This window comes from Mustelus asterias, chromosome 26 (assembly GCF_964213995.1).
Source record: "Mustelus asterias chromosome 26, sMusAst1.hap1.1, whole genome shotgun sequence".
Lineage (NCBI taxonomy): Eukaryota > Metazoa > Chordata > Chondrichthyes > Carcharhiniformes > Triakidae > Mustelus > Mustelus asterias.
In genome coordinates this window covers 927,833-952,967 of record NC_135826.1, presented here as the reverse complement: position 1 = coordinate 952,967, position 25,135 = coordinate 927,833, and the positions used below count along the sequence as shown (strand labels likewise).

General features: G+C 45.4%; 1 protein-coding gene across 4 annotated transcripts in view; it reads left to right on the top strand.

The window, feature by feature from the left end:
* The window catches only part of LOC144479406 (DNA-binding protein RFX2-like), a 135,282-nt gene that overhangs the window by 104,392 nt on the left and 5,755 nt on the right, over positions 1–25,135 (top strand). For all 4 annotated transcript variants that reach the window (XM_078198042.1, XM_078198039.1, XM_078198040.1 and 1 more), the window contains 6 exons: positions 5,219–5,331; positions 15,223–15,374; positions 16,159–16,256; positions 18,487–18,636; positions 20,690–20,898; positions 23,646–23,799. In XM_078198042.1, coding sequence (XP_078054168.1) covers positions 5,219–5,331; positions 15,223–15,374; positions 16,159–16,256; positions 18,487–18,636; positions 20,690–20,898; positions 23,646–23,799 — 876 coding nt within the window. The remainder of the gene's footprint in view (positions 1–5,218; positions 5,332–15,222; positions 15,375–16,158; positions 16,257–18,486; positions 18,637–20,689; positions 20,899–23,645; positions 23,800–25,135) is intronic.

Sequence of the window (25,135 nt, the reverse complement as noted above, 5' to 3'; positions counted from 1 at the left end):
GTTGCTAAATTTGCTGATGACACAAAGATAGGAAAGCAAGTTCTAAAGATGACATAAGGAGGTTATACAAGGCTATGGATAGGTTAAGTGAGTGGGCAAAGATCAGGCAAATGGAGTATAATGTGGGAAAATGTGAAATTGTCAATTTTGGCAGGAAGAATAAAAAAGAAGCTTATTATCCAAATGGTGAGAGATTGCAGAGCTCTGAGGTGCAGAGGGATCTGGGTGTCCAAGTGCATGAATCACAAAAGATTAGTATACAAGTACAGCAAGTAATTAGGACAGCGAATAGGATGTTATTGTTTATTGTGGGTGGAATTGAATGCAATGTAGGGAGGTTATGTTATAGTTCTGTAGGAAATTGGTGAGACTGCATCTGGAGTACTGTGTACAGTCATGGTCTCCTTATTTGAGGAATCATGTAGACGTGTTGGAAACAGTTCAAAGAAGGTTTACCAGACTGATACCTGGAATGGGCAGTTGTCTTATGTGGAAAGGTTAGACAGGCTAGGCTTGTATCCACTGGAGTTTAGAAGAGTAAGAGGTGACTTGATTGAAACATATAAAATCCTGAGGGGTTTGACAGGGTAGATGTGGAGAGGATAGAACATAGAACAGTACAGCACAGTACAGGCCCTTCGGCCCTCGACGTTGTGCCGAGCTTTGTCCAAAACCAAGATCAAGCTATCCCACTCCCTATCATTATGGTGTGCTCCATGTGCCTATCCAATAACTGCTTCAAAGTTCCTAAAGTGTCTGACTCCACTATCACAGCCGGCAGCCCATTCCACACCCCAACCACTCTGAGTAAAGAACCTATCGGACATCCCTCCTATATCTCCCACCATGAACCTTATAGTTATGCCCCCTAGTAACAGCTACATCCACCCGAGGAAATAGACTCTGAACGTCCACTCTATCTACCCCCTTCATCATCTTATAAACCTCTATTAAGTCACCTCTCAACCTCCTCTGCTCTAAAGAGAAAAGCCCTAGCTCCCTCAAGCTTTCCTCATAAGACCTACTCTCCAAACCAGGCAGCATCCTGGTAAATCTCCTCTGCACTCTCTCCAATGCTTCCACATTCTTCTTATAGTGAGGTGACCAGAACTGCACACAATATTCCAAATGTGATCTCACCAAGGTCCTGTACAGCATAACCCCACAGCTCTTAAACTCAAACCCCCTGTTAATAAACGCTAACACACTATAGGCCTTCTTCATGGCTCTATCCACTTGAGTGGCAACCTTCAGAGATCTGTGGACATGAACCCCAAGATCTCTCTGTTCCTCCACATTCCTCAGAACCCTACCGTTGACCCTGTAATCCGCATTCAAATTTGTCCTACCAAAATGAATCACCTTGCACTTATCAGTGTTAAACTCCATCTGCCATTTTTCGGTCCAGCTCTGCATCCTATCAATGTCCCTTTGCAGCCTATAACAGCCCTCCACCTCTTCCACTACTCCACCAATCTTGGTGTCATCAGCAAATTTACTGATCCACCCTTCAGCCTCCTCCTCCAAGTCATTGATAAAAATCACAAATAGTAGAGGACCCAGCACTGATCCCTGTGGTACACCGCTGGTAACTGGTCTCCAGTCTGAAAATTTTCCATCCATCACCACCCTCTGTCTTCAATGAGATATGATGTGGAGATGCCGGTGTTGGACTGGGGTAAACACAGTAAGAAGTTTAACAACACCAGGTTAAAGTCCCCTTGGGGCTTAGAGCTCCGAAAGCTTGTGTGGCTTTTGCTACCAAATAAACCTGTTGGACTTTAACCTGGTGTTGTTAAACTTCTTTCAATGAGATAGCCAGTTACTTATCCAATCTGCCAACTTTCCCTCTATCCCACACCTTCTTACTTTCTTCATGAGCTGACCATGGGGGACCTTATCAAACGCCTTACTAAAATCCATGTATATGACATCAACTGCTCTACCTTCATCAACACACTTAGTTACCTCCTCAAAGAATTCAATCAAATTTGTGAGGCAAGACTTACCCTTCACGAATCCGTGTTGACTATCCCAGATTAAGCTGCATCTTTCTAAATGGTCATAAATCCTATCCCTCAGGACCTTTTCCATTAACTTACCGACCACCGAAGTAAAACTAACCGGCCTATAATTACCAGGGCCATTCTTATTTCCTTTTTTGAACAGAGGAATAACATTCGCCACTCTCCAATCCTATGGCACTATCCCCGTGGACAGTGAGGAGCCAAAGATCAAAGCCAAAGGCTATGCAATCTCATCCCTTGCCTCCCAAAGAATCCTAGGATATATCTCATCTGGCCCAGGGGACTTATCGACCCTCAGGTTTTTCAAAATCGCTAATACATCTTCCCTCAGAACATCTGCCTCCTCCAGCCTATCAGCCTGTATCACACACTCATACTCAAAAGCATGGCCCCTCTCCTTGGTGAACACTGAAGAAAAGCATTCATTCATCGCCTCTCCTATCTCTTCTGACTCCATGCACAAGTTCCCACTACTGTCCTTGACCGGCCCTAACCTCACCCTGGTCATTCTTTTATTTCTCACATAAGAGTAAAAAGCCTTGGGGTTTTCCTTGATCCGACCCGCCAAGGACTTCTCATGCCCCCTCCTAGCTCTCCTAGGCCCTTTTTTTTAGCTCATTCCTTGCTACCTTGTAACCCTCAAGCGACCCAACTGAACCTTGTTTTCTCATCCTTAGATACGCTTCCTTTTCCTTCTTGACAAGACATTCAACCTCTTTTGTGAACCATGGTTCCCTCACTCAGCCATTTCCTCCCTGCCTGACAGGGGCATACCTACCAAGGACACACAGTATTTGTTCCTTGAACAAGCTCCACTTTTCATTTGTGCCTTTCCCTGACAGTTTCTATTCCCATCTTATGCTCCCTAATTCTTGCCTAATCGCATCATAATTACCCCTCCCGCAATTATAAATCTTACCCTGCCGTATGGCCCTATCCCTCTCCATTGCAATAATAAAAGACACCGAATTGTGATCACTATCTCCAAAGTGCTCTCCCACAACCAAATCTAACACTTGGCCCGGTTCATTACCCAGTACCAAATCCAATGTGGCCCCACCTCTTGTTGGCCTATCCACATATTGTGTCAGGAAACCCTCCTGCACACACTGTACAAAAACTGCCCCATCTGAATTATTCGACCTATAAAGGTTCCAATCAATATTTGGAAAGTTAAAGTCATCCATGACAACTACCCTGTGACCCCCACACCTATCTCCACATCTCTATTACTATTTGGGGGGCCTATAGTAAACTCCTAACAACGTGACTGCTCCTTTCCTATTTCTAACTTCAGCCCATATTACCTCAGTAGGCAGATCCCCCTCGAACTGCCTTTCAGCAGCTGTTAAACTATCCTTGATTAACAATGCTACTCCTCCACCTCTTTTACCACCTTCCCTACTCTTACTGAAACATCTATACCCCGGGACTTCCAACAACCATTCCTGTCCCTGTTCTAACCATGCCTCTGTGATGGCCACAACATCATAGTCCCAAGTACCAATCCACGCTCCAAGTTCACCTACCTTATTCCGGATGCTCCTTGCGTTGAAGTAGACACACTTCAACCAACCTTCCTGTCTGCTGGTACACTCCTGTGACCTTGATACCTTCCTCAGTACCTCACTACACTCAACACTGGATGTTTCCTGTTGTGGGAGAATCTAGAACTAGGGGGTCACTGTTTAGAAATAAGCAATCACCCATTTAGGACAGAGATGAAGAGAGTTTTTTTTCTGAGGGTAGTGAGCCTTTGGAACTCTCTTCCTGACAAGGTGGCGGAAGCAGTCTTTGAATATGTTTAAGAGAGGTGGATAGATTATTGCCAAAGAAGTGGGTGAAAGGTTATCGGGGGTTGGTGGGAATGTGGAGGTGAGGTTAAAATCAAATCAGCCATGATATACTGAGTGGTGGAGCAGGCTCAGGGGGCTGAGTGGCCTACTCCTGCTCTGAATTCGTATGTTTATATATATTGCAACTGAAGGGCAAGGTGTATGCAGATACTCACGCAACTCATCAAATCTGACAGTACAACCATTTAAGGGCATAAAAAAAGACGAATAGAGTCTCTCGATTTATATTTCGAGGCAGAATATAAAAACAAGGAAGCAGTGTTCAATTTGTACTCAATCACAAACTAAAGTTGCCGCCTCCATTTTACTAAATTAGTAACTGAGTTACTGACCCAATTCTAGCCTTTCCACATCTAATTTATGATCAGTCTTTCCTGGTTTTCATTGATGGCATATCTCCTGCTTTGCCTCCATCTTCAACCTTAGATTTTCAACTTGTACAATGTTAAAGATAAATTCTTCTTTCAGTGACAACTTGGGTAATCTTATTTGATTTGTCTGTACATTTTGATAGGGCAATAAGCTGATGATCATAATCAAAGTATTCGTATTAACATTTGTCGCTAATTTGGGTGCAACAAGTTAGTTTGATCATCATCGGTAAATATTAGCTCTTAGCTCAAGAAGGCATATGGTAGGCTTGCCTTCTTTAGTCAGGGCACAGAGTATAAAAATTAGCAAGTCAGTTAGGCCACATTTGGAATATTAGGTACAGTTCTGGTCACCACACTACCAGAAGGATGTGGAAGCTTTGGAGAGGATTCAGAAAAGGTTTACCAGGAGGTTGCCTGGTCTGGAGGGTATTAGCTATGAGGAGAGATTGGACAAACTTGGTTTGTTTTCACTTGAATGTCGGAGGCTAAGGGGCGACCTGATAGAAATTTACAAAATTGTGAGAGGCATGGATAGTTGGAGTCTTTCCCAGGATAGGAATGTCAATTACTAGGGGACAGGTAAAAGGTGGGAAGTTTAAAGGAGATGTGAAAAGCAGGTTATTTACACAGAGGTAAGTGCCTGGAATGCGCTGCCATAGGAGGTGGTAGAAGCAGATACATAGCAACGTTTAAGAGGCATCTTGACAGATGCATGAATAGAGTAGAGGCAAAAGATCTTTAGGAAGGCATCATGTGTCAGCACAGGCTTGGTGGGCTGAAGGGCCTGTTCCTGTGCTGTACTGTTCTTTGCTCAGTGCATTGTTAGCAATCTCGATAACTATTGTTAAGCAGCAGTACCTGTTTTCTGAAAATGCGTTTCAGTAGCTTGCAATGCCTTTTCTGACATGTAGTTTTAATTACCTATCCTACCCCATCTAACAAACGATGGCTTCTCTTACAGGCAATGTTGGATGTTGTAATAAACCTTCAGTTTCATTACATTGAAAAACTTTGGCAAACTTTTTGGCATTCGACTCCTTCGCCAAGTGATGGGGCTTCTGTCACTTCAGTAAGGTAAGAATATTACAAAGCTTTGTGACAATCCATTGACTGTTTGACTAAACTGGAAGGGCTGATCCTTTTAACTGTGAGTTCTGACACAGATCCATCTGTCCAGGAGACTACATTGTCAAATCCTCATTTACTACCTCCTAATTCTAGTCACCACACTACCAGAAGGACGTGGAAGCTCTGGAGAGAGTGCAAAGAAGGTTCACCAGGATGTTGCCTGGTCTCGAGGGCGTTGAGGAGAGGTTGAATAAACTAGGATTGTTTTCACTGGGAAGATGGAGGCTGAGGGGAGACCTGATAGAGGTCTACAAAATTGTGAGAGGCACAGAGTGGATAATCAGAGGCTTTTTCCGAGGGTGGAAGTGTCAATTACAAGGGGGCACAGGTTCAAGGTGAGAGGGGGAAAGTTTAAGGGAGATGTGCAGGGGAAGTTTCTCACGCAGAGAGAGGTGGGTGCCTGGAATGTGTTGCCAGAGGATGTGGTGGAAGTAGCACCATGTAAGAGGCATCTGGATGGATACATGAATAGGGAGGAAATAGAGGGATATGGACCAAGTTAGGGCAGAAGGTTTTTTTTTAGTTAGGGCGTCATGATTGGCACAAGCTTGGAGGGCCGAAGGGCCTGTTCCTGTGCTGTACTTTTCTTGTTCTTTGTAATTTTAATGGTTGAAATGTCATGAAGCAGCTTGATTTGGCATTGTGCACCCTGGACTGTGCTGAGGGAGGAAGGGAAAGGGATGGTGCTAACGGGCTGTGTATCTGGGAGGAGGGGTTGCTGCACCAGACTGTTGCTTGCTTTTTTGGGAGGTGAGGGCAATGTCTTGGGGTCATTCGCTTGCTGCCCTGCTTTGTGCACAGATAGTGTTGAATTGTTTATGATGAGGCTCGAGAATTTTAAGTGTATCACCCCTGCTTGTACCAGGATTGCACTTGCTCAGAGCCTAGTGGTGCTGTAAGGAATGGCAGGATGTTTGAGGGCAGCACAGTGGCACATTGGTTAGCTCTTCTGCCTCACAGTGCAAGGGACCCGGGTTTGATTCCGGCCTTGGGTGATAGTGTGGAATGTGCACATTCTCCCCGTGTCTGCATGGGTTTCCTCTTGGTGCTCCGGTTCCTTCCCACAGTCCAAAGATGTGTGGGTGGATTAGCCAGGGTAATTGTATGAGGTTACGAGGATAGGGAGGTTTGGGGGGGGGAGGCGTGCGTGCGTGTGTGTCACGTTGGGTAAAATGCTCTTTCTCAGGGTTGGGGTGCGGACTCGATTGGCCGAATGGTCTCCTTCTGCACTGTAGGGATCCTGTGGAACTGCTACTTCTAATGGGAGAATATTTGCAGAAGGCTGAGACATAAGTGGTTGATTTAAAATTTTCATTTAGGTTTCAATTGCTGTGCCTGGTTACCTGTTGTGCTGAGACACAGTTCTGGCTGGAATTACACAATGTGTCACTGCTTAGAATGGGAATCCTACCAGAGAGTTAGAGTTTTCACCCTTTGAGGAGTTAATTGATTCTAAATACTAGGGGTGGAATTTTCCCATCAAGCCTGCGGTGAGTTTCATGACCAATGCGGAAATTTGGAGTGAGTCAAAAATTGGAAATCTGCCATCAGGAAAACAGTTTAAATTTTCTGCTTACCGCTTCCACAGCGGGTTGGCTTTCCTGTTGATCTGTGGCGGCAATGCCATTTGCATTCATTACCATCTTCTGAGCGCTCATTAACAACACTAACTGCTGGAATCAAACCCCTCCCATGCACCATCAGACTAGGGTGAGAAATGTTTGGAGGTGTATAAGATGTTGAGAGGCATAGATCGGGTGGACTCTGAGAGGCTTTTTCCCAGGGTGGAAATGGCTGCTTCGAGAGGACACAGGTTTAGGGTGCTGGGGGGTAAGTACAGGGGAGATGTTAGGGGTAAGTTTTTCACACAGAGGGTGGTGGGCGAGTGGGATCGGCTGCCGTCAGTGGTGGTGGAGGCGAACTCAATAGGGTCTTTTAAGAGACTCCTGGATGAGTACATGGAGCTTAATAGGATGGAGGGTTATAGGTAGGCCTAGAAGGTAGGGATGTGTTCGGCACAACTTGTGGGCCGAAGGGCCTGTATGTGCTGTAGTTTTTCTATGTTTCTATAAGCGGTGTGTGACTGAGTGGCGGCCCTCATTTCACTCATAACTTAAAATTGACTGCATCGTTTGGAGCCTCCCTGCAACAGCACTGCTCTCGGTTCTCAACAAAGCCAGTGAGGCTACGCTGGTGGGGGGCATACCCTCACTGACTTCCTCTGGTGTTCAGGAGGGAGTTCTTTGGGAGATCAGACAGGGAAAGCACCCAGACAGAGCAACCAAAGTGAGGAGCGGGGGGAAGGAGGTGAGAGAGATAATGGGCTTGGGGGGTGAGGGAGGTTGGGGTGGGGGGGGGGGTGGTGAGGTGAGTGAGGGGAGGAGACATGGGAGATGATGAGCAAAGGAGAATGGGGGGGATTGAAGGGATGCATGGGAGACAATGGGCTATGGGGAGGGCGGAACTGATGACAGGCTGAGGCGTTTGGGAAGGTGGAGGTAGAGAGGAGAGAGTGGGAAGCTGGAGCCCAACATCAAATCCAAGAATGCAGACACTGTGGAGCGTCCCAGTGGGAGACATGGAAGAGGCAGAGCACTTCTTGGAATCTGAAGAGGGAGATCATAGAATCATAGAAACCCTACAGTGCAGAAGGAGGCCATTCGGCCCATCGAGTCTGCACCGACTACTATCCCACCCAGGCCCTATCCCCACATATTTTACCTGCTAATCCCTCTAACCTACACATCCCAGGACTCTAAGGGGCAATTTTTTAACCTGGCCAATCAACCTAACCCGCACATCTTTGGACTGTGGGAGGAAACCGGAGCACCCGGAGGAAACCCACGCAGACACGAGGAGAATGTGCAAACTCCACACAGACAGTGACCCGAGCCGGGAATCGAACCCAGGACCCTGGAGCTGTGAAGCAGCAGTGCTAACCACTGTGCTACCGTGCCACCCTTGAAGGTCATTTTCCACAGGACAATGTCATTGAGGAAGCTTGAAGAGGAAAACATGCCTGTGCCATTTTAATTATCACTAGATTCCAGAAGGAGTAAGCTTCCAGCAACGGGAGAAAGCCATATTCCTCTTTAGTGCCAGTCACGAACATGGGTGATGTTATCTGTGAGGGTGTTCCAAGCTGGAATGCCGGTTTATGGTGGTGTATAATTTTGTTTATGGGAATGGTGTGAGGAGTCAAGTGCAAGACATAGTGAGAACCAGCCCAGTCACAGGATAAGACTTATTAAAGACTATTTATTACAATACAGAAATAAGAATGGGGAAATCACTTTGATAGGGTTGTACTACAGGCCCCCAAATAGTCAGCGGGAAATTGAGGAGCAAATATGTAAGGAGATTACAGATAGCTCCAAGAAAAATAGGGTGGTAATAGTCGGAGATTTTAACTTTCCCAACATTGACTGGGACAGCCATAGTATGAGAGGGTTGGATGGAGAGAAATTTGTTGAGTGTATTCAGGAGGAATTTCTCATTCAGTATGTGGATGGCCTGACTAGAGAGGGGGCAAAACTTGACCTCCTCTTGGGAAATAAGGAAGGGCAGGTGACAGAAGTGTTAGTCAGGGATCACTTTGGGACCAGTGACCATAATTCTATTAGTTTTAAGATAGCTATGGAGAATGAAAGGTCTGTCCCAAAGGTTAAAATTCTAAATTGGGGCAAGGCCAATTTTGATGGTATTGTTGTGGGAAAACCACCGGAGTCAGACTGGAGGTTCAACAATACAGTTTTATTTAACGAAGCTTCGTGGAGAAAGGCACTGGCACTCCGCAGTACTTTGGCAGCTCCCTTCTCTCAATGATACAATAGGAGTGGTTCATTTTTATACTTTTCAGACAATGGATAGTCCGGACATTACCCATTTAACACATCGTTATAGCTGAGTAGAATCGATAGTTTAACACATCGTTACAGCCAGACATATACAGACATTGGCTTTTAACATCGCATTGTTTCATAGAATGGATACATTTCCTCCTTCAGTGACTATCAATGACTTAGTTTCGGTCTATACATACAGTAAGTGGTTTTGCTGTATTTATGTATTCCCGTTCTCATTTATGGCTAATCTCTTTATCAGTCCTTATTGTCCTAGGTCTGTCCTTATCTTTAAAGTGCCTCAAGCTCTTACTGGCTTCCTGCAGTATCTGATTGCTGCATGTTTAACTTTAAATAACTGTCTGTCCTGCATGTTTTAATTTCAAGTAGCTGTCTGTGCTAAAAGTCAGTGCCTGCTTAATGTCTCTTTCCCAGGTAACCTTTTTATGTGCCAGGCAGCCATTTTATGTGTCAGGTACCCATCTTTATGTTTTTCCCCACTTCAGTATCAGGCAGGAACTTTCAAAAGTTAATCGGGGGAGTTTGTGGGAAGGCAAAGGGACGTCTGGTAAGTGGCACGCTTTCAAAAGTGTGTTAACCAGGAAAATCATAGAAACCCTACAGCACAGAAAGAGGCCATTCGGCCCATCGAGTCTGCACCGACCACAATTCCACCCAGGCCCTACCCCCATATCCCTACATATTTTACCCACTAACCCCTCTAACCTACGCAACTCAGGACACTAAGGGGCAATTTTAGCATGGCCAACCAACCTAACCCGCACATCTTTGGACTGTGGGAGGAAACCGGAGCACCCGGAGGAAACCCACGCAGGCACGAGGAGAATGTGCAAACTCCACACAGACAGTGAGCCAAGCCGGGAATCAAACCCAGGTCCCTGGAGCTGTGAAGCAGCAGTGCTAACCACTGTGCTACTGTGCCGCCCTCAACCACTGTACTACCGTGCTGCCCTCTGTGCTGGGTTTAGGGTAAACACATTCCTCTTAGAGTGAAGGGCTAGGCTGGCAGAAGTCGGGAACCCTGGATGACTCGCGATATTGAGGCCCTGGTCAAGAAGAAGAAAGAGGCACGTGACATGCATAGGCAGCTGGGATCAAGTGAATCTCCTGAAGAGTGCAGGGGGTGTAGGAGTAGAGTTAAGAGAGAAATCAGGAGGGCAAAAAGGGGACACGAAATTGTTTTGGCAGATAAGGCAAAGGAGAATCCAAAGAGCTTCTACAAATATATAAAGGGCAAAAGAGTAACAAGGGAGAGAGTAGGACCTCTTATGGATCAACAAGGTCATTTATGTGTGGATCCACAAGAGATAGGTGAGATCCTAAATGAATATTTCTCATCAGTATTTACTGTTGAGAAAAGCATGGATGTTAGGGAACTTGGGAAAATAAATAGTGATGTCTTAAGGAGTGTACATATTACAGAGAAGGAGGTGCTGGAAGTCTTAAAGCGAATCAAGGTAGATAAATCTGCAGGACCTGATTAGGTATATCCCAGGACATTGTGGGAGGCTAGGGAGGAAATTGCGGGTCCCCTAGCCGAGATATTTGAATCATCGATAGTCACGGGTGAGGTGCCTGAAGATTGGAGAGTGGCAAATGTTGTGCCTTTGTTTAAGAAGGGCTGCAGGGAAAAGCCTGGGAACTACAGGCCAGTGAGCCTCACATCTGTGGTGGGTAAATTGTTGGAAGGTATTTTGAGAGACAGGATCTACAGGCATTTAGAGATGCAAGGACTGATTAGGGACAGTCAACATGGCTTTGTGAGTGGAAAATCATGTCTCACAAATTTGATTGAGTTTTTGAAGGGGTAACCAAGAAGGTAGATGAGGGCAGTGCAGTTGATGTTGTCTACCTGGACTTTAGCAAGGCCTTTGACAAGGTACCGCATAGTAGGTTGTTGCACAAAGTTAAATCTCACAGGATCCAGGGTGAGGTATCTAACTGGATACAAAATTGGCTTCTTGACAGAAGCCAGAGGGTGGTTGTAGAGAGTTGCTTTTCAAACTGGAGGCCTGTGACCAGCAGTGTGCCTCAGGGATCAGTGCTGGGCCCACTGTTATTTGTCATTTATATTAATAATTTGGATGAGAATATAGGAGGCATGGTTAGTAAGTTTGCAGATGACACCAAGATTGATGGCATAGTGGACAGTGAAGAAAGTTATCTCCAATTGCAACGGGATCTTGATCAATTGGGCCAGTGGGCTGACGAATGGCAGATGGAGTTTAATTTAGACAAATGCGAGGTGATGCATTTTGGTAGATTGAACCAGGGCAGGACTTACTCAGTTAATGGTAGGACGTTAGGGAGAGTTACAGAACAAAGAGATCTAAGGGTACATGTTCATAGCTCCTTGAAAGTGGAGTCACAGGTGGACAGAGTGGTGAAGAAGGCAGTCGGCATGCTTGGTTTCATCGGTCAGAACATTGAAAACAGGAGTTGGGACGTCTTGTTAAAGTTGTACAAGACATTGGTGAGGCCACACTTGGAATACTGTGTGCAATTCTGGTCACCATATTATAGAAAGGATATTATTAAACTCGAAAGAGTGCAGAAAAGATTTACTAGGATGCTACCGGGACTTGATGGTTTGAGTTATAAGGAGAGGCTGGATAGTCTGGGACTTTTTTCTCTGGAGCGTAGGAGGCTGAGGGGTGACCTTATAGAGATCTATAAAATAATGAGGGGCATAGACAAGGTAGATAGTCAATATCTTTTCCAAAAGGTAGGGGAGTCTAAAACTAGAGGGCATAGGTTTAAGGTGAGAGGGGAGAGATACAAAAGTGTCCAGAGGGGCAATTTTTTCACACAGAGGGTGGTGAGTGTCTGGAACAAGCTGCCAGAGGTAGTAGTAGAGGCGGGTACAATTTTATCTTTTGAAAAGCATTTAGATAGTTACATGGGTACTATGGGTATAAAGGGTATAGAGGGATATGGGTATAGAGGGATATGGGTATAGAGGGTATAGAGGGATATGGGCCAAATGCGGGCAATTGGGATTAGCTTAGGGTTTTTTAAAAAAAAGGGCGGCATGGACAAGCTGGGCCGAATGACCTGTTTCCATGCTGTAAACCTCTATGACTCTATGACTATGACACGTGAAGAGAACTATTATGTATAGGAACTACTAAACATGCCCACACAGTTTATATAGAAATTACCCTCTTTGATCTCAAATACATTTTTTGAACTTCCCTTTTCCCAAGCAACATCCAATTCAATAGATCTATAAATAAAAGCAGCTTATAGTTACAACACTGTATACGATTGAGGAGCTATTCTGGGGAACATCTCTTTGGTTTCTGCACTCTTGCTTCTGGTCTGCTTGCTGGAACTGGCTTACAGGCTGCTAGGTGTAAATTGCATTTCTGCTTCCAAAGAACAAAAGTACAAAGAAAATTACAGCACAGGAACAGGCCCTTCGACCCTCCACATCGTACCATCGACCACCACCATCGTACCATCATACTCCTCCGACCATGCTGCCCGACTGAATTAAAACCCCCTACCCTTCCGGGGACCATATCCCCCTTCCCATCCTATTCATGTATTTGTTAAGACGATAGTGACTGTTAAAAATCACTATCGTATCTGCTTCCACTACCTCCCCCGGCAGCGGGTTCCAGACACCCACCACCCTCTGTGTACATCTCCTTTAAACCTTGCCCCTCGCACCTTAAGCCTATGCCCTCTAGTAATTGACTCTTCCACCCTGGGAAAAAGCTTCTGACTATCCACTCTGTCCATGCCTCTCATAATCTTGTAGTCTTCTATCAGGTCACCCCGCAACCTCCATCGTTCCAGTGAGAACAAACCAAGTTTCTCCAACCTCTCCTCATAGCTAATGCCCTCCAGACCAGGCAACATCCTGGTGAATCTTTTCTGTACCTTGTCCAAAGCCTCCACATCCTTCTGGTAGTGTGGCGACCAGAATTGAACACTATATTCCAACTGCGGCCTAACTAAGGTTCTATAAAGCTGCATGACTTGCCAATTTTTAAACTCAATGCCCCAGTCAATGAAGGCAAGTATGCCGTATACCTTCTTGACTACCTTCTTCACCTGCGTTTCAGTGACCTGTGTACCTGTACACTCAGATCCCTCTGCCTATCAATATTTTATGAAAACCTTCCACGAAAGGTTGGCAATTATACTATTTTCCCATTTGATGGTTCTCTCTGTGTATTTGCTGCCTGTCCCCTCAGCTCTGTAGTTCTAAAAGACTAACACATGGATGCCTCCCCTGGATGGTCCAGTCATCTAGCTAAGGTGGCATTATACATGCAAAGGGTTTACACTGTTCTGGGATTACACTCATATCAGCATTGATTGTTTCACCAATACTTTCACACCACCACCATCGTACCATCATGCTGCACGATCTCCATCCTCAGCCTTTTCTGGGGAGGACTCACCACACTTCTTCTGCTCTGTCTAAAACTGCTAATCTTGTTACTGGAGACTCACATTCTGTGAAATGCTGGTGGCTTCTAAACGGTTAATTCTGTCACATTCTTGCTTGTTATGAGACTCAGTCATGACAGCCATGCCATTACACGGAAAGGGATTTACAACCAGTCACATCACTGGCAAGTTCCACATTCCAACTTGCACCTTCAGCCCTCACGATTGACTAGGCTGTGATCTGTGAAAAGGTCAGCACTGAACCCTGGGGAGTGAAAACCGACTCAACACCGCCAATGCTGTACCGAAGAACCTATCGCAGCTGTGGCCACCTTGGTTGCAGAAGTCATCATCTCATGAAGTCTTGTGTTTTGCCACTGAGGAGACACAATGGCAGTTATCCCTTCAGACTACTGAGGAGCCCTCACACAATGCTGTCTCCCAGCGACATCCTTTACAAGCTCATGAGTAAGCAGAATACAGACAGCACGCCACGTGAATGTCAGGAGGTGACAACTCATGGAGGACTCATCCGTACTTGGTCGCTGGGAGAAGTTGATCTCGCCTTCCCCACAGGAATGATCCCTGTCCTCAGCCACTGGCAGCATCCTCCTCAAATTTGGACAGTTCTGTGATGCTGGCCATCCCTCCTCCCATCTTAGAGCTTGGACCACATGAAGACAAAAGGAAGAAATGTGATGAGAAGAGATGGAGCAAAGGCTGGGAAACATGCAAACCTCCCATGTGTGGTGAGTCCTCCCCAGACACTCACCTGATGAAGGAGCAGCACTCCGAAAGCTCGTGATACCAAATAAACCCATTGGACTTTAACCTGGTGCTGTGAGACTTGTTACTCTCCCCAGAAAAGGCTGAGGATGGAGATTGTGCAGCATGATGGTACGTTGGTGGTGATGTGAAAGTATTGGTGAAAAGGTCATTGCTGATACGTGTGCCCAGCCAAGCTGACCTGACTTGCCAGTGCCTCCCAGGCCAGAGAGGTGAGGCTGCTGTGCTTCCTGGAGCTATCCTTTGATAAAGCACATGCTGGTGTTCGCATACTCCTTGTATCAAAGCCTGGAGGGAGTTGTGGCTAAACCTCGTGCCAACGTCCTTCTGCTGTGCGGATATCCCTATGGGTCTCCCAAACGACAGCTGGGGCTAAAGAGAGTGAAATGTGTGTGTATTTAAATATGACGCTTGACCTTGGACCCCATTCGGTAACAGCGGGGTGAACTAATCCATTCCCAACCCGACATGTGATTCGGAGACGCACTTGCCTGAGCTTATTAGGCGTGATTTCCCACTTCTCTGACCAGCAGGGAACATGCTGTGGAACCCACCTGCTACAGCACTTAGTTTCAAAAACAGGACATTTAGCCCAAGCTGTCTAATGTCCAATGTGGCTATTGGTTCCTCTGAATGGGTAAAAGGTGTATCATAGATGCTAAATACCACATGGATCTTCCGCAGTGTGGAATAACTGGCTCCAGCTCAGTCTGCAATATACTGTTGCATTTCTATTTGCTGTATTAGTTGTGAAGTTGCTTTGCATTTCTTGTTTTTTGTGCAGTGAGGAAGAGAGTGAGGCCATTTTTCCCAAAGAGAAACTCATCAACCTGTGTAAATTTGAACCCATCATTAAATGGATGAGGAACTGTGATCACGTGCTTTACCAGGCACTGGTGGAAATTCTTATCCCGGATGTACTGCGACCTGTCCCCAGTGAGTAGCTTGTGATTATTGCTCTTTGCTATTGTACTTCTATATACAAACCCTTGCAGCAGCCCCAAGTGAGTTACAGAGGCTTTTACAATTATTTCTCTGAATGTGCACGGCACTTGACAACACTGACATTTGTTACCCACCTCTAGTTTGTCTGAACTGAGTGGCTTTCTGGGCACTTCAGAGGGTAGTTAAGAGTCAGTTACATTGTTGTCGGACAGCAGTCACTAATGAATGCAGGTTTCCTTTCCTAAAGGACATTCATTAATAAGCCAGCTGGGTTTTTCTGACAACCTGACTCCTTCCTGGTTACTTACCAGCACCAGATTTTTATAGTTCGTAAGTCCATACAATATAGGAGCAGAATTAGGCCATTCGGCCCATCGAGTCTGCTCCGCCATTCGATCATGGCTGATATGCTCCTCATCCCCATTTTCCTGCCTTCTCCCCATAACCCTTCAACCCATTACCAATTAAAAATCGGCCTAACTCCTCCTTAAATTTACTCACTGTCCCAGCATCCACCACACTTTGGGGTAGCAAATTCCACAGATTCACAACCCTTTGGGAGAAGAAGTTTCTCCTCAACTCTTATAAATTTGCTACTCCATATCCTAAGACTGTGACCTCTTGTCCTCGAATGCCCCACCAGCGGCGCATCCGCTCCACATCCACTTTATCCATACCTTTCATCTTGTATACCTCAATTTGATCTCCCCTCATTCTTCTAAATCAAAATATGCAACTCCATTGGGTAGGCCATTAATTTTTCATCCTCCTTCAGGTGCCTTGACCCAAGCTATTCGGAATTTTGCCAAGAGTTTGGAGGCATGGTTAATGAGTGCAATGAATGGCTTCCCTCAGCAGATGGTTCGGACCAAGGTAAGACTGGATGTGACCATCTTTATTCAACACTTCTGCCCTTCAAACTGCCCTCAACATGTTTGTCCCGTTAGATTTGTTTTCATAGAATGAAACCAAATGTAATTTTTGCTTTCCTTTTAGAGGGTTTTGGTTTTGAAATATTCAAAACCACATATGTCCCTGTTTTTTTTCTAACTAATTCTGCTTTTACAGTAATGAACTTATTTTTTTTTCTGTGGGAAACAAAGGGAAGTGCCAAGGTTATGGACATCACTGACAAAGTTGGGAAGAGTAGGGTGAGGTATGTCAGGAAGCAATTGTTGGCTGATTAAGTTGTAGAAAGACTGAGTAATAAAACCTTATGGGCTCATTCAATAATGACAGCTTCATAGGGAGTAGCCCATGGTTTGGTATTCTGCAGAGAATAACTAAATTCACATGTTTATGCCCATCCTGTTTGTCACATTTCAAAACTTTTAGCTGTTTGTCCTTGGAAGGATTTAAGTATATTTTCATTGAGTTCAATTTATCTTACAAAGAATAAATCCATAGAATCATCATTGCTGGAGTTGCGGATTTGAATTCCAACACAGTAACTGGGGCGGCACGGTAGCACAGTGGTTAGCACTGCTGCCTCACAGCGCCAGGGACCTGGGTTCAATTCTGGCCTCGGGTCACTGTCTGTGTGGAGTCTGCACATTCTCCCTGTGGCTGAGTGTGTTTCCTCCGGGTGCTCCGGTTTCCTCCCACAGTCTGAAAGATGTGTTGGTTAGGGTGCATTGGCCATGCTAAATTCTCCCTCAGTGTACCCGAACAGGCGCCGGAGTGTGGCGACTAGGGGATTTTCACAGTAACTTCATTGCATTGTTAGTATAAGCCTACTTGTGACACTAATAAATGAAAAAATAATAATATTCAGATTACTAATAATGGTGGCAATTCAGTAAAAACCCCAGCATTCGTTCACATGAGGTGTTGGAGCAGCCTTGCTTGTTTGATCTCAGCAGGAGTCCGTGTCGAGGAGGGTGGACATTCTTTTTGATTGGCAGTTGAGGTTAGTCCCTGGACACCAGGTGAATGGTTGGTGGTCAGGCTGTTGGCTTCTTGCCTAACACAGGAAAATGCACTGATGGTTTTCTTTGGTAAAGAGGCCAGCCCGCAGGGTGAGGGTGCACTAAATACAGGGCCAGACAAACAGAATTTACTGATCCAAGGAGTGCATAAAGATCACTACAGAGATACATGGCATAGTTTGTTATTACAGTAAGGAGTCTCACAACACCAGGTTAAAGTCCAACAGGTTCATTTGGTAGCAAATACCATTAGCTTTCGGAGCACTGCTCCTTCGTCAGATGGAGTGGAAATGTGCTCTCAAACAGGGCACAGAGACACAAAATCAAGTTACAGAATACTGATTGGAATGCGAATCCCGACAGCCATGTGAGATGGGTACTGTCTGGAGACAATACACATCTCTTTAACCTGTGCTAAATGCTCCCTCCACCCACATTGTCTGTATCTTTAAGATCTGGTTGGTTGTAGGGATTCGCATTCTAATCAGTATTCTGTAACTTGATTTTGTGTCTCTGTGCCCTGTTTGAGAGCAGATTTCCACTCCATCTGACGAAGGAGCAGCACGAAGGAAAGCTAATGGTATTTGCTACCAAATAAACCTGTTGGACTTTAACCTGGTGTTGTTAAAACTCTTATTGTGTTCACCCCAGTCCAACGCCGGCATCTCCACATCATAGTTTGTTATTACAGTAAGAAGTCTCACAACACCAGGTTAAAGTCCAACATGTTTATTTGGTAGCAAAAGCCAGTAGCCCCTTCGTCAGGTAAGTGGGAGTTCTGATTACAAACAGGGCATATAAAAACACAAACCCAATTTACAAAATAATGATTGGAATGCGAGTCTTTACAGGTAATCAAGTCTTAAAGGTACAGACAATGTGAGTGGAGAGAGGGTTAAGCACAGGTTAAAGAGATGTGTATTGTCTCCAGACAGGACAGCCAGTGAGATTTTGCAAGTCCAGGCAAGTCGTGGGGGTTACAGATAGTGTGACATGAACCCAAGATCTGATCACTGTGCCCTCACTGGAGGTTAATTTAGTTGTTTGGAACTTTTATTTGACCAGCTGATGAAATGGTGAGGATTTTATGAAGTGGGTGTTTGGAGGTCTGGTTGTGATGCTCGGTGAGTAGTAGTTAGTCTATTAACTGAGTGCTGTATTGTGTTTTTTTAAAGGTGGGAGTAGTTAGTGCCTTTGCCCAAACATTGCGCCGATACACCTCCCTGAATCACCTCGCACAGGCTGCCAGAGCTGTGCTGCAGAACACATCACAGATCAACCAGATGCTCAGTGACCTCAACCGTGTGGACTTTGCCAATGTACAGGTGAGATCTCCCAGCTGTTGATCTGTTAATCTGCATAATCTTTTCATCAAATTCTCTCTCAACTCTCACCTCCAACACCGTTACAAATAGCCATGGATTTCCTAGGAATTGAGGCAATCCATTCAACAACTCTCTCCAAGCTGTCCTGCTTTTCCTGACCCTCTCCCTCATGTCTTCATTTTGTTATTTCGCTTCATCTTGCCTGCCTTCCCATCGTCAATTCATGCATCATCTACTCAAAGCCCCTCCGCATCCAACTCTTGACTGCCTCAATTTCTTTGTTGACATTCCCACTTAATACTCCCTTTGCACAAGAACCATCCCCCTTCCTTTCAAAATTCCTGTATTCACCCCCATTCATCCTCAAAAACAGGGCTCCCTTTTGATGAACCCGGTTGATAAAGAGCGTCATGCACAAAGTGGTCCTCAGTGTGCCAGAGACTTTGGGGTGAGGGTAACGCTGCCATAGGCCGGTGTTGCTCCTGATTCGCTGTACACCACCCTGCAAGGCAGACTGGTTCCTGCCTCCATCTCCGTGCCTAACTGGTCTTCATAGACAGATCCGTGATTCTGGCCCCCGGACCCTCCTCTGTCACTGAATCAGATCAGTAGTGTCCCTGGGGCTGAGGGAGGCCCCCTCCCGCCCGGTGCCACACACCAGTGTCGATCTGGACAGCACCGTGCTGTGGGACTCGTGCATCAACTGCAAGAAAAGTCTGATGTTTGATCAGGGGTGGGGTACGAGGTGAGACCAGGGTGGGGCAGGCATGGGCTGACAAAGACAAGAGGGGCAAAGTGTAAGGAGGGCTGTGCAAAGCGTGGGGGGATGTAGGCTGAAGGTGAGGGCTCACAATGACAGGCAGAGGGACAAGGAGATGGATAAAGAGGATGAACAATGGAAGGCCAAGGGGAAGAAAGCTAGATCCCAACAAGGCTGCATGAATCGCAGCAAAACAAGGCGGTCAAAGGGATAGCACATGTATTATTGGAAGGGAGGCACGTAGATTATGGGTGTCCGTTACTGTGGCACATTACGGGCTGTTCACACAAACACGAAACAGGTCAGGGCTGCAGTGCTTTGTGAAGTTTACTGTTGTCGATTGTCCTCTTTGGAATCACAGAGTGCAGACATTCCTGCTCTGAAAGGGAAAGGATTCACGGATATCAGGCCGTTTAGGGGCTGCGTGGACTCTGGTCTGAGATAGGAGACAATGCAGGAGTGCAGTGGGCATGCAGCAGGAGCAATCATTGGCAGCCCGCTGTAACCTAGCTGCCTGGTGTGCAAGGCTGCCCTGCGGTCAATGTCCCTGGGCATGGCAGGCTGTATACTGGGTTACAGAGGGTGTGGTTATGGTCACAGGGCATCTGCAGCCTGTAGATATGGAACACTTAATACAGGAGGATTTAAAGTTCAGAAAGGTTTTGATAGAATGGATATAGAGAGAATGCTTCCTCTTGAGAGTAACTACAGACCATAATAAACGATAGTCATCAAGAAATCCAATAGAAAATCCAGAAGAAACTTCTTTGCCCAAAGAGTGATGAGAATGTGGGACTCACTATCACAGTGAGCAGTTGAAATTAATAAGATAGATAGTTTTAAGGGGAATAGGGAGAAGGGAACAGAGGGTTACAGTGGTGGATTTGGTGGGAAAAGATGAGAGGAAACTCAAGTGGAGCATAAACACCGGCATGGATTGGTTGGGCCGAATGGCCTGTTTTGTGCTGTATTCCTTTGTAACCCTAGGTTATGAGAAAAAGTGAACAGTTTAAAGGCGATGGATTAGAATAGGGCAATGTTCAGAGTGAAAACTGGGCAGAAAGCCCAGTTAGCAAACTGGTTGATAGAGCAGCAATGGAATTCTTTAAATATATGATAGATTCTTGTATATTCCTATAAACTAACAAAACTTGCATCAAAGTTTGGAATTGCATTGATAGAGAAACTTGCATCTTAAAAGAAATGCATAAGGTCGAACAATTTTATATATCTATTAAGCAGGTGCCAGCTTTAACTAAGGCTGATGATCATTGTTTGATTTTGTTGTAACAGGAGCAAGCGTCCTGGGTTTGTCAGTGTGAGGAGGGGATGGTGCAACGACTGGAACAGGATTTTAAGATGACTCTACAACAGCAGAGCTCCCTCGATGAGTGGGCGTCCTGGCTTGATAACGTAGTGAATCAGGTTCTGAAACCACATGAAGGCAGCCCCAGCTTCCCGAAGGCTGCACGCCAATTCCTGCTCAAATGGTCTTTCTACAGGTTGGTAAATGGACAGCTTCATCCCTCTGAGCTCTCTACATTAAACTCACTGGACAAGAGGAAAATTGCAAATGAGCCTGGACAATGTTTGCAATTAGGCCGAACCATGACAGATGAAAACCCATATTAATAAGTGCTATACATTGGAAGGGAAAGATAGCAGGCAGGCTTGAGAGTGTCAGACTTGCTGGGGAAGAATCAGCAGGAGGTCTGGGAGGTAGATAGAGTCTAGTCAGTAAACTCAGTGCAACGTAGCAGTTAAGGGAGTCGGCAGAATACTGAGTCATGTTACAGGTCAGAAGACTGAGCCAGGCAGCATACTGAAGCTGCATGCTGCTCTGGTAAGGTTGTACCTTGAAGACTGTTATCAACACATATCGATATCAAAGCAGTAGAAGAGTGGGGAAGAGCTACCAAGCAGTGCCCTAGGTGTGGAGTTATGAGGGAACGGTAGGGCAACTTTTCACATTCAAAGGAGACAAACAAAGGGCACTTGAATGGAATTGGTCATTTTGTTTTTTATGTTAAAATGGATTTGAAATAATTAATGATGAGTATTACAAATGACTAAAGGATAGGCCCAAGGCTGAAGTTATAAAGCCCTTCTTCACATCATGACCAATACCTGAAATGTTCTTCAGCAAGAGTGGAGATAAAATTCAATCATTTAAGAAGCAATCAGACACTGAGGGGATTGGACAAATTGCAGGATGGTCAGATGAGTTAGATGGGCTGAATGGCCTCTCTTGGGTACTTGGTGACATGTAATGATTCAATGATGCTGGAATGGAAATAATATTGTTAATATTGAGGAGAGGGTTGTGATCTTGAAATTCAACCTGATTGCTTCAAAGCAGTGCTCTGGAACGAAGGCACTTGTGTGTTTGAGTGCTTCGCTGAAAGTACACCCTTCTAATATCAGCCAAACTCCTTATATACGTACAAAAGGAGTGAATTGCTTAGCATCTGCTTCTGACAGTTCAACCTCAGAAATTGCAGAACCCCACTGGAACTATGAAAGTAAAAATGTGATACTAGGTTTTATAGAACTTTTATAGAGCCATCAGGCGGGATTTTTCCATTCTGCCCGTGCGGAGGGCAGGAACAGAGAATCTAATGGAGACCAAAAATTCAGAAAGCAATTGGCGATGACACGGCTATTTTTGGACAACTATGGAACTCCCGTCTCCCAGCCTCTGCTGTGTCTTTATTATGTTCACAGTAACCAGCCTCCTCCACCATTCAGTATGATCATAGCTGATCCTCTACCTCAACACCATTCTCCCACACTCTCCCTATATCCCTGGATGCTTTTATAGTCCAGAGATCTACTTCCTTCTTAAATATATTCAGTGGCCTCTGCAGCTTTCTGTGGTAGAGAATTCCACAGGTTCACCACTGTCTGAGTGAAGGAATTTCTCATCTTAGTCCTAAATGACCTACGGAGTATCCTGTGACCGCTTGTTCTAGAACCTCCAGCCAAAGGAAACAACATCCCTACATCCAGTCTGTCCAGCCCTGTCAGAATTTTATACATTTCAATGCGATCCCCTCTCATTCTTCTAAGTTCCAGTGAATGCAGGCTCAGTCGACCCAATCACTTATACGATAATTCTGACATCCCTGGAATCAATATGGTGAACCTTCACTGCACTCCTTCTGAGACCAAAACTGCACACAATACTCCAGCTATGGTCTCAGCAAGGCCGTGTATAACTGCAGTAAGACATCCTTGCTGCTGTTCTCAAGTCCTCTAGCAATGTAAAGTTTATTTATTAGTCACAAGTAAGGCTTGCATTAACACTGCAATGAAGTTACTGTGAAATTCCCCTAGTTGCCACACTCCAGCGCCTGTTCGGGTCAATGCACCCAACCAGGTGAAGGCCGATATGCCATTTGCTTTTCGAACTACTTGCTGTAGCTGATGTTTGCTTTTAGTGGTTGATGTGCAAGGACACTTTGTACATCAACATTTCCCAATCTATCTCCCTTTAAATAATACTCTGCCATTCTGTTTCTCTGTTTGAACAGGATAACGTCCCATTTATCCACATTATACTGCATCTGCCATGTATCTGCCCACTCACTCAACTTGTCTAAATCACCTTGGTGCCATTTAACATCCTCCTCAGCGTTGTCAGAAAGGTTTCTGTGGGATCCAGGGCGGCACAGTGGTTCACACTGCTGCCTCACAATGCCAGGGACCTGGGTTCTGACTGTAACACTACATTCTGCACTCTCTCCTTTCCTTCCCTATGTACGGTATGCTTTGTATAGCGTGCAAGAAACACTACTTTTCACTGTATACTAATATATGTGACAATAAATCAAATCAATTCCGCCTTCGGGTCACTGTCTGTGTGGAGTTTGCACGTTCTCCCCGGGTGCTCCGGTTTTCTCCCACAGAAGATGTGCGGGTTAGATAGATTGGCTGTGGTAAATTGCCCCTTAGTGTCCAGGGGGATTAGCAGGATAAATGCCTTGGGTTATAGGGATAGAGCCTGGGTGGGATTGTGGTTGGTGCAGGCTTGGTGGGCCGAACGGCTTCCTTCTGCACTGTAGAGATTCTTTGATTCAATGAAAAGGAGGAGGACTGAATGAATTTCTAGCATCTAATGTAAACTGTCCTCTTGATTTTATTTATGATGGTAGTTTCGAAATGTTCATCTTTGTTCCACCTGAACAAAGCTCCTGTATTCTGTTATTTGTTGGTTTTTTAAGTTGCTCGTGTGATGCTTTCATTTCAGTTCCATGGTTATTCGTGACCTGACTTTGCGAAGTGCAGCCAGCTTCGGTTCATTTCATCTTATCCGATTGCTTTACGACGAATACATGTTTTATCTGGTGGAACATCGTGTAGCCCTAGCGACAGGCGAGACTCCTATAGCAGTGATGGGAGAGGTATGTAAGGATCAGTAATATTTATTTAATCAAGTGGGCTTTATTGAGGATGGAAAATTGTATAGGGTTACAGGGAAAGGGCAGAATACAGTGAATTGCTCCTTCAGAGAGACAGCGCAGACATAATGGACCAAATGGCCTCCTGGGCTTTAATCATTCTAGGCACACATTTTTTCAGTTTATTTGGGGAATAGTTATGAAAAAATGTTTCATTTGTTTTTACGTAATGTATAGAAATGTCCTAAAATGTTTCCTAAAACCATAAAGGAAATTGGCAGCAAAAGTCAAAGAAGCTGTAGCATTGCAATCAGGTGTGGAGGTGACCACAGCATTGAAGAGGGTTTCAGTGGCAGACGGACTGAGGCAGAGGACAATGCGTGAGTTGTTAATGACCAGGGAGGCACATCCTGGGGGTGAGAGGTGAGGGGGTGGGAGATGGAGGGGTAGGGTTGGGAGAAGATGAGTTGGGAGTTTGAGGGGAGGATGGCACTGGGGGGGGGGGGGGGGGGACGTGAGGTTGGGATTGGTATGTGCGGGGGAGGGAGAACTGCAGGTGGAAATTGACCCCATCTCAAGGATCATGTTGTACTTAATGAAGTAAGAAGTTTAACAACACCAGGTTAAAGTCCAACAGGTTTATTTGGTAGCAAAAGCCACACAAGCTTTCGAGGCTCTGAGCCCCTTCTTCAGGTGAGTGGGAATTCTGTTCACAAACAGAACTTATAAAGACACAGACTCAATTTACATGAATAATGGTTGGAATGCGAATACTTACAACTAATCCAGTCTTTAAGAAACAAAACAATGGGAGTGGAGAGAGCATCAAGACAGGCTAAAAAGATGTGTATTGTCTCCAGACAAGACAGCCAGTGAAACTCTGCAGGTCCACGCAACTGTGGGAGTTACAAATAGTGTGACATAAACCCAAGATCCCGGTTGAGGCCGTCCTTATGTGTGCGGAACTTGGCTATCAGTTTCTGCTCAGCGACTCTGCGCTGTCGTGTGTCGCGAAGGCCGCCTTGGAGAACGCTTACCCGAATATCAGAGGCCGAATGCCCGTGACCGCTTAATGAAGACAAGGCATGGTGCAAGGATAGGAACTTGGGAGAAGAAAAGATGTTAAAACAAAGGCAGTGTTTTTATCCGTATTTTCTGAGGGAGGGTTTTGGTGACAGGGGCATAATATCTGTGGGAATTGACATCCTCACATTCCCACACTCCGGACCTGCTGCTCGTGGGACATCCTGCCCCCTGTGCACAAAGCTCCCCGGGTCAAAGATTGACCTGTTGAGTCACACAAAGAGCAGTGGCATATCCTGATCAAACGCCTTCCTCA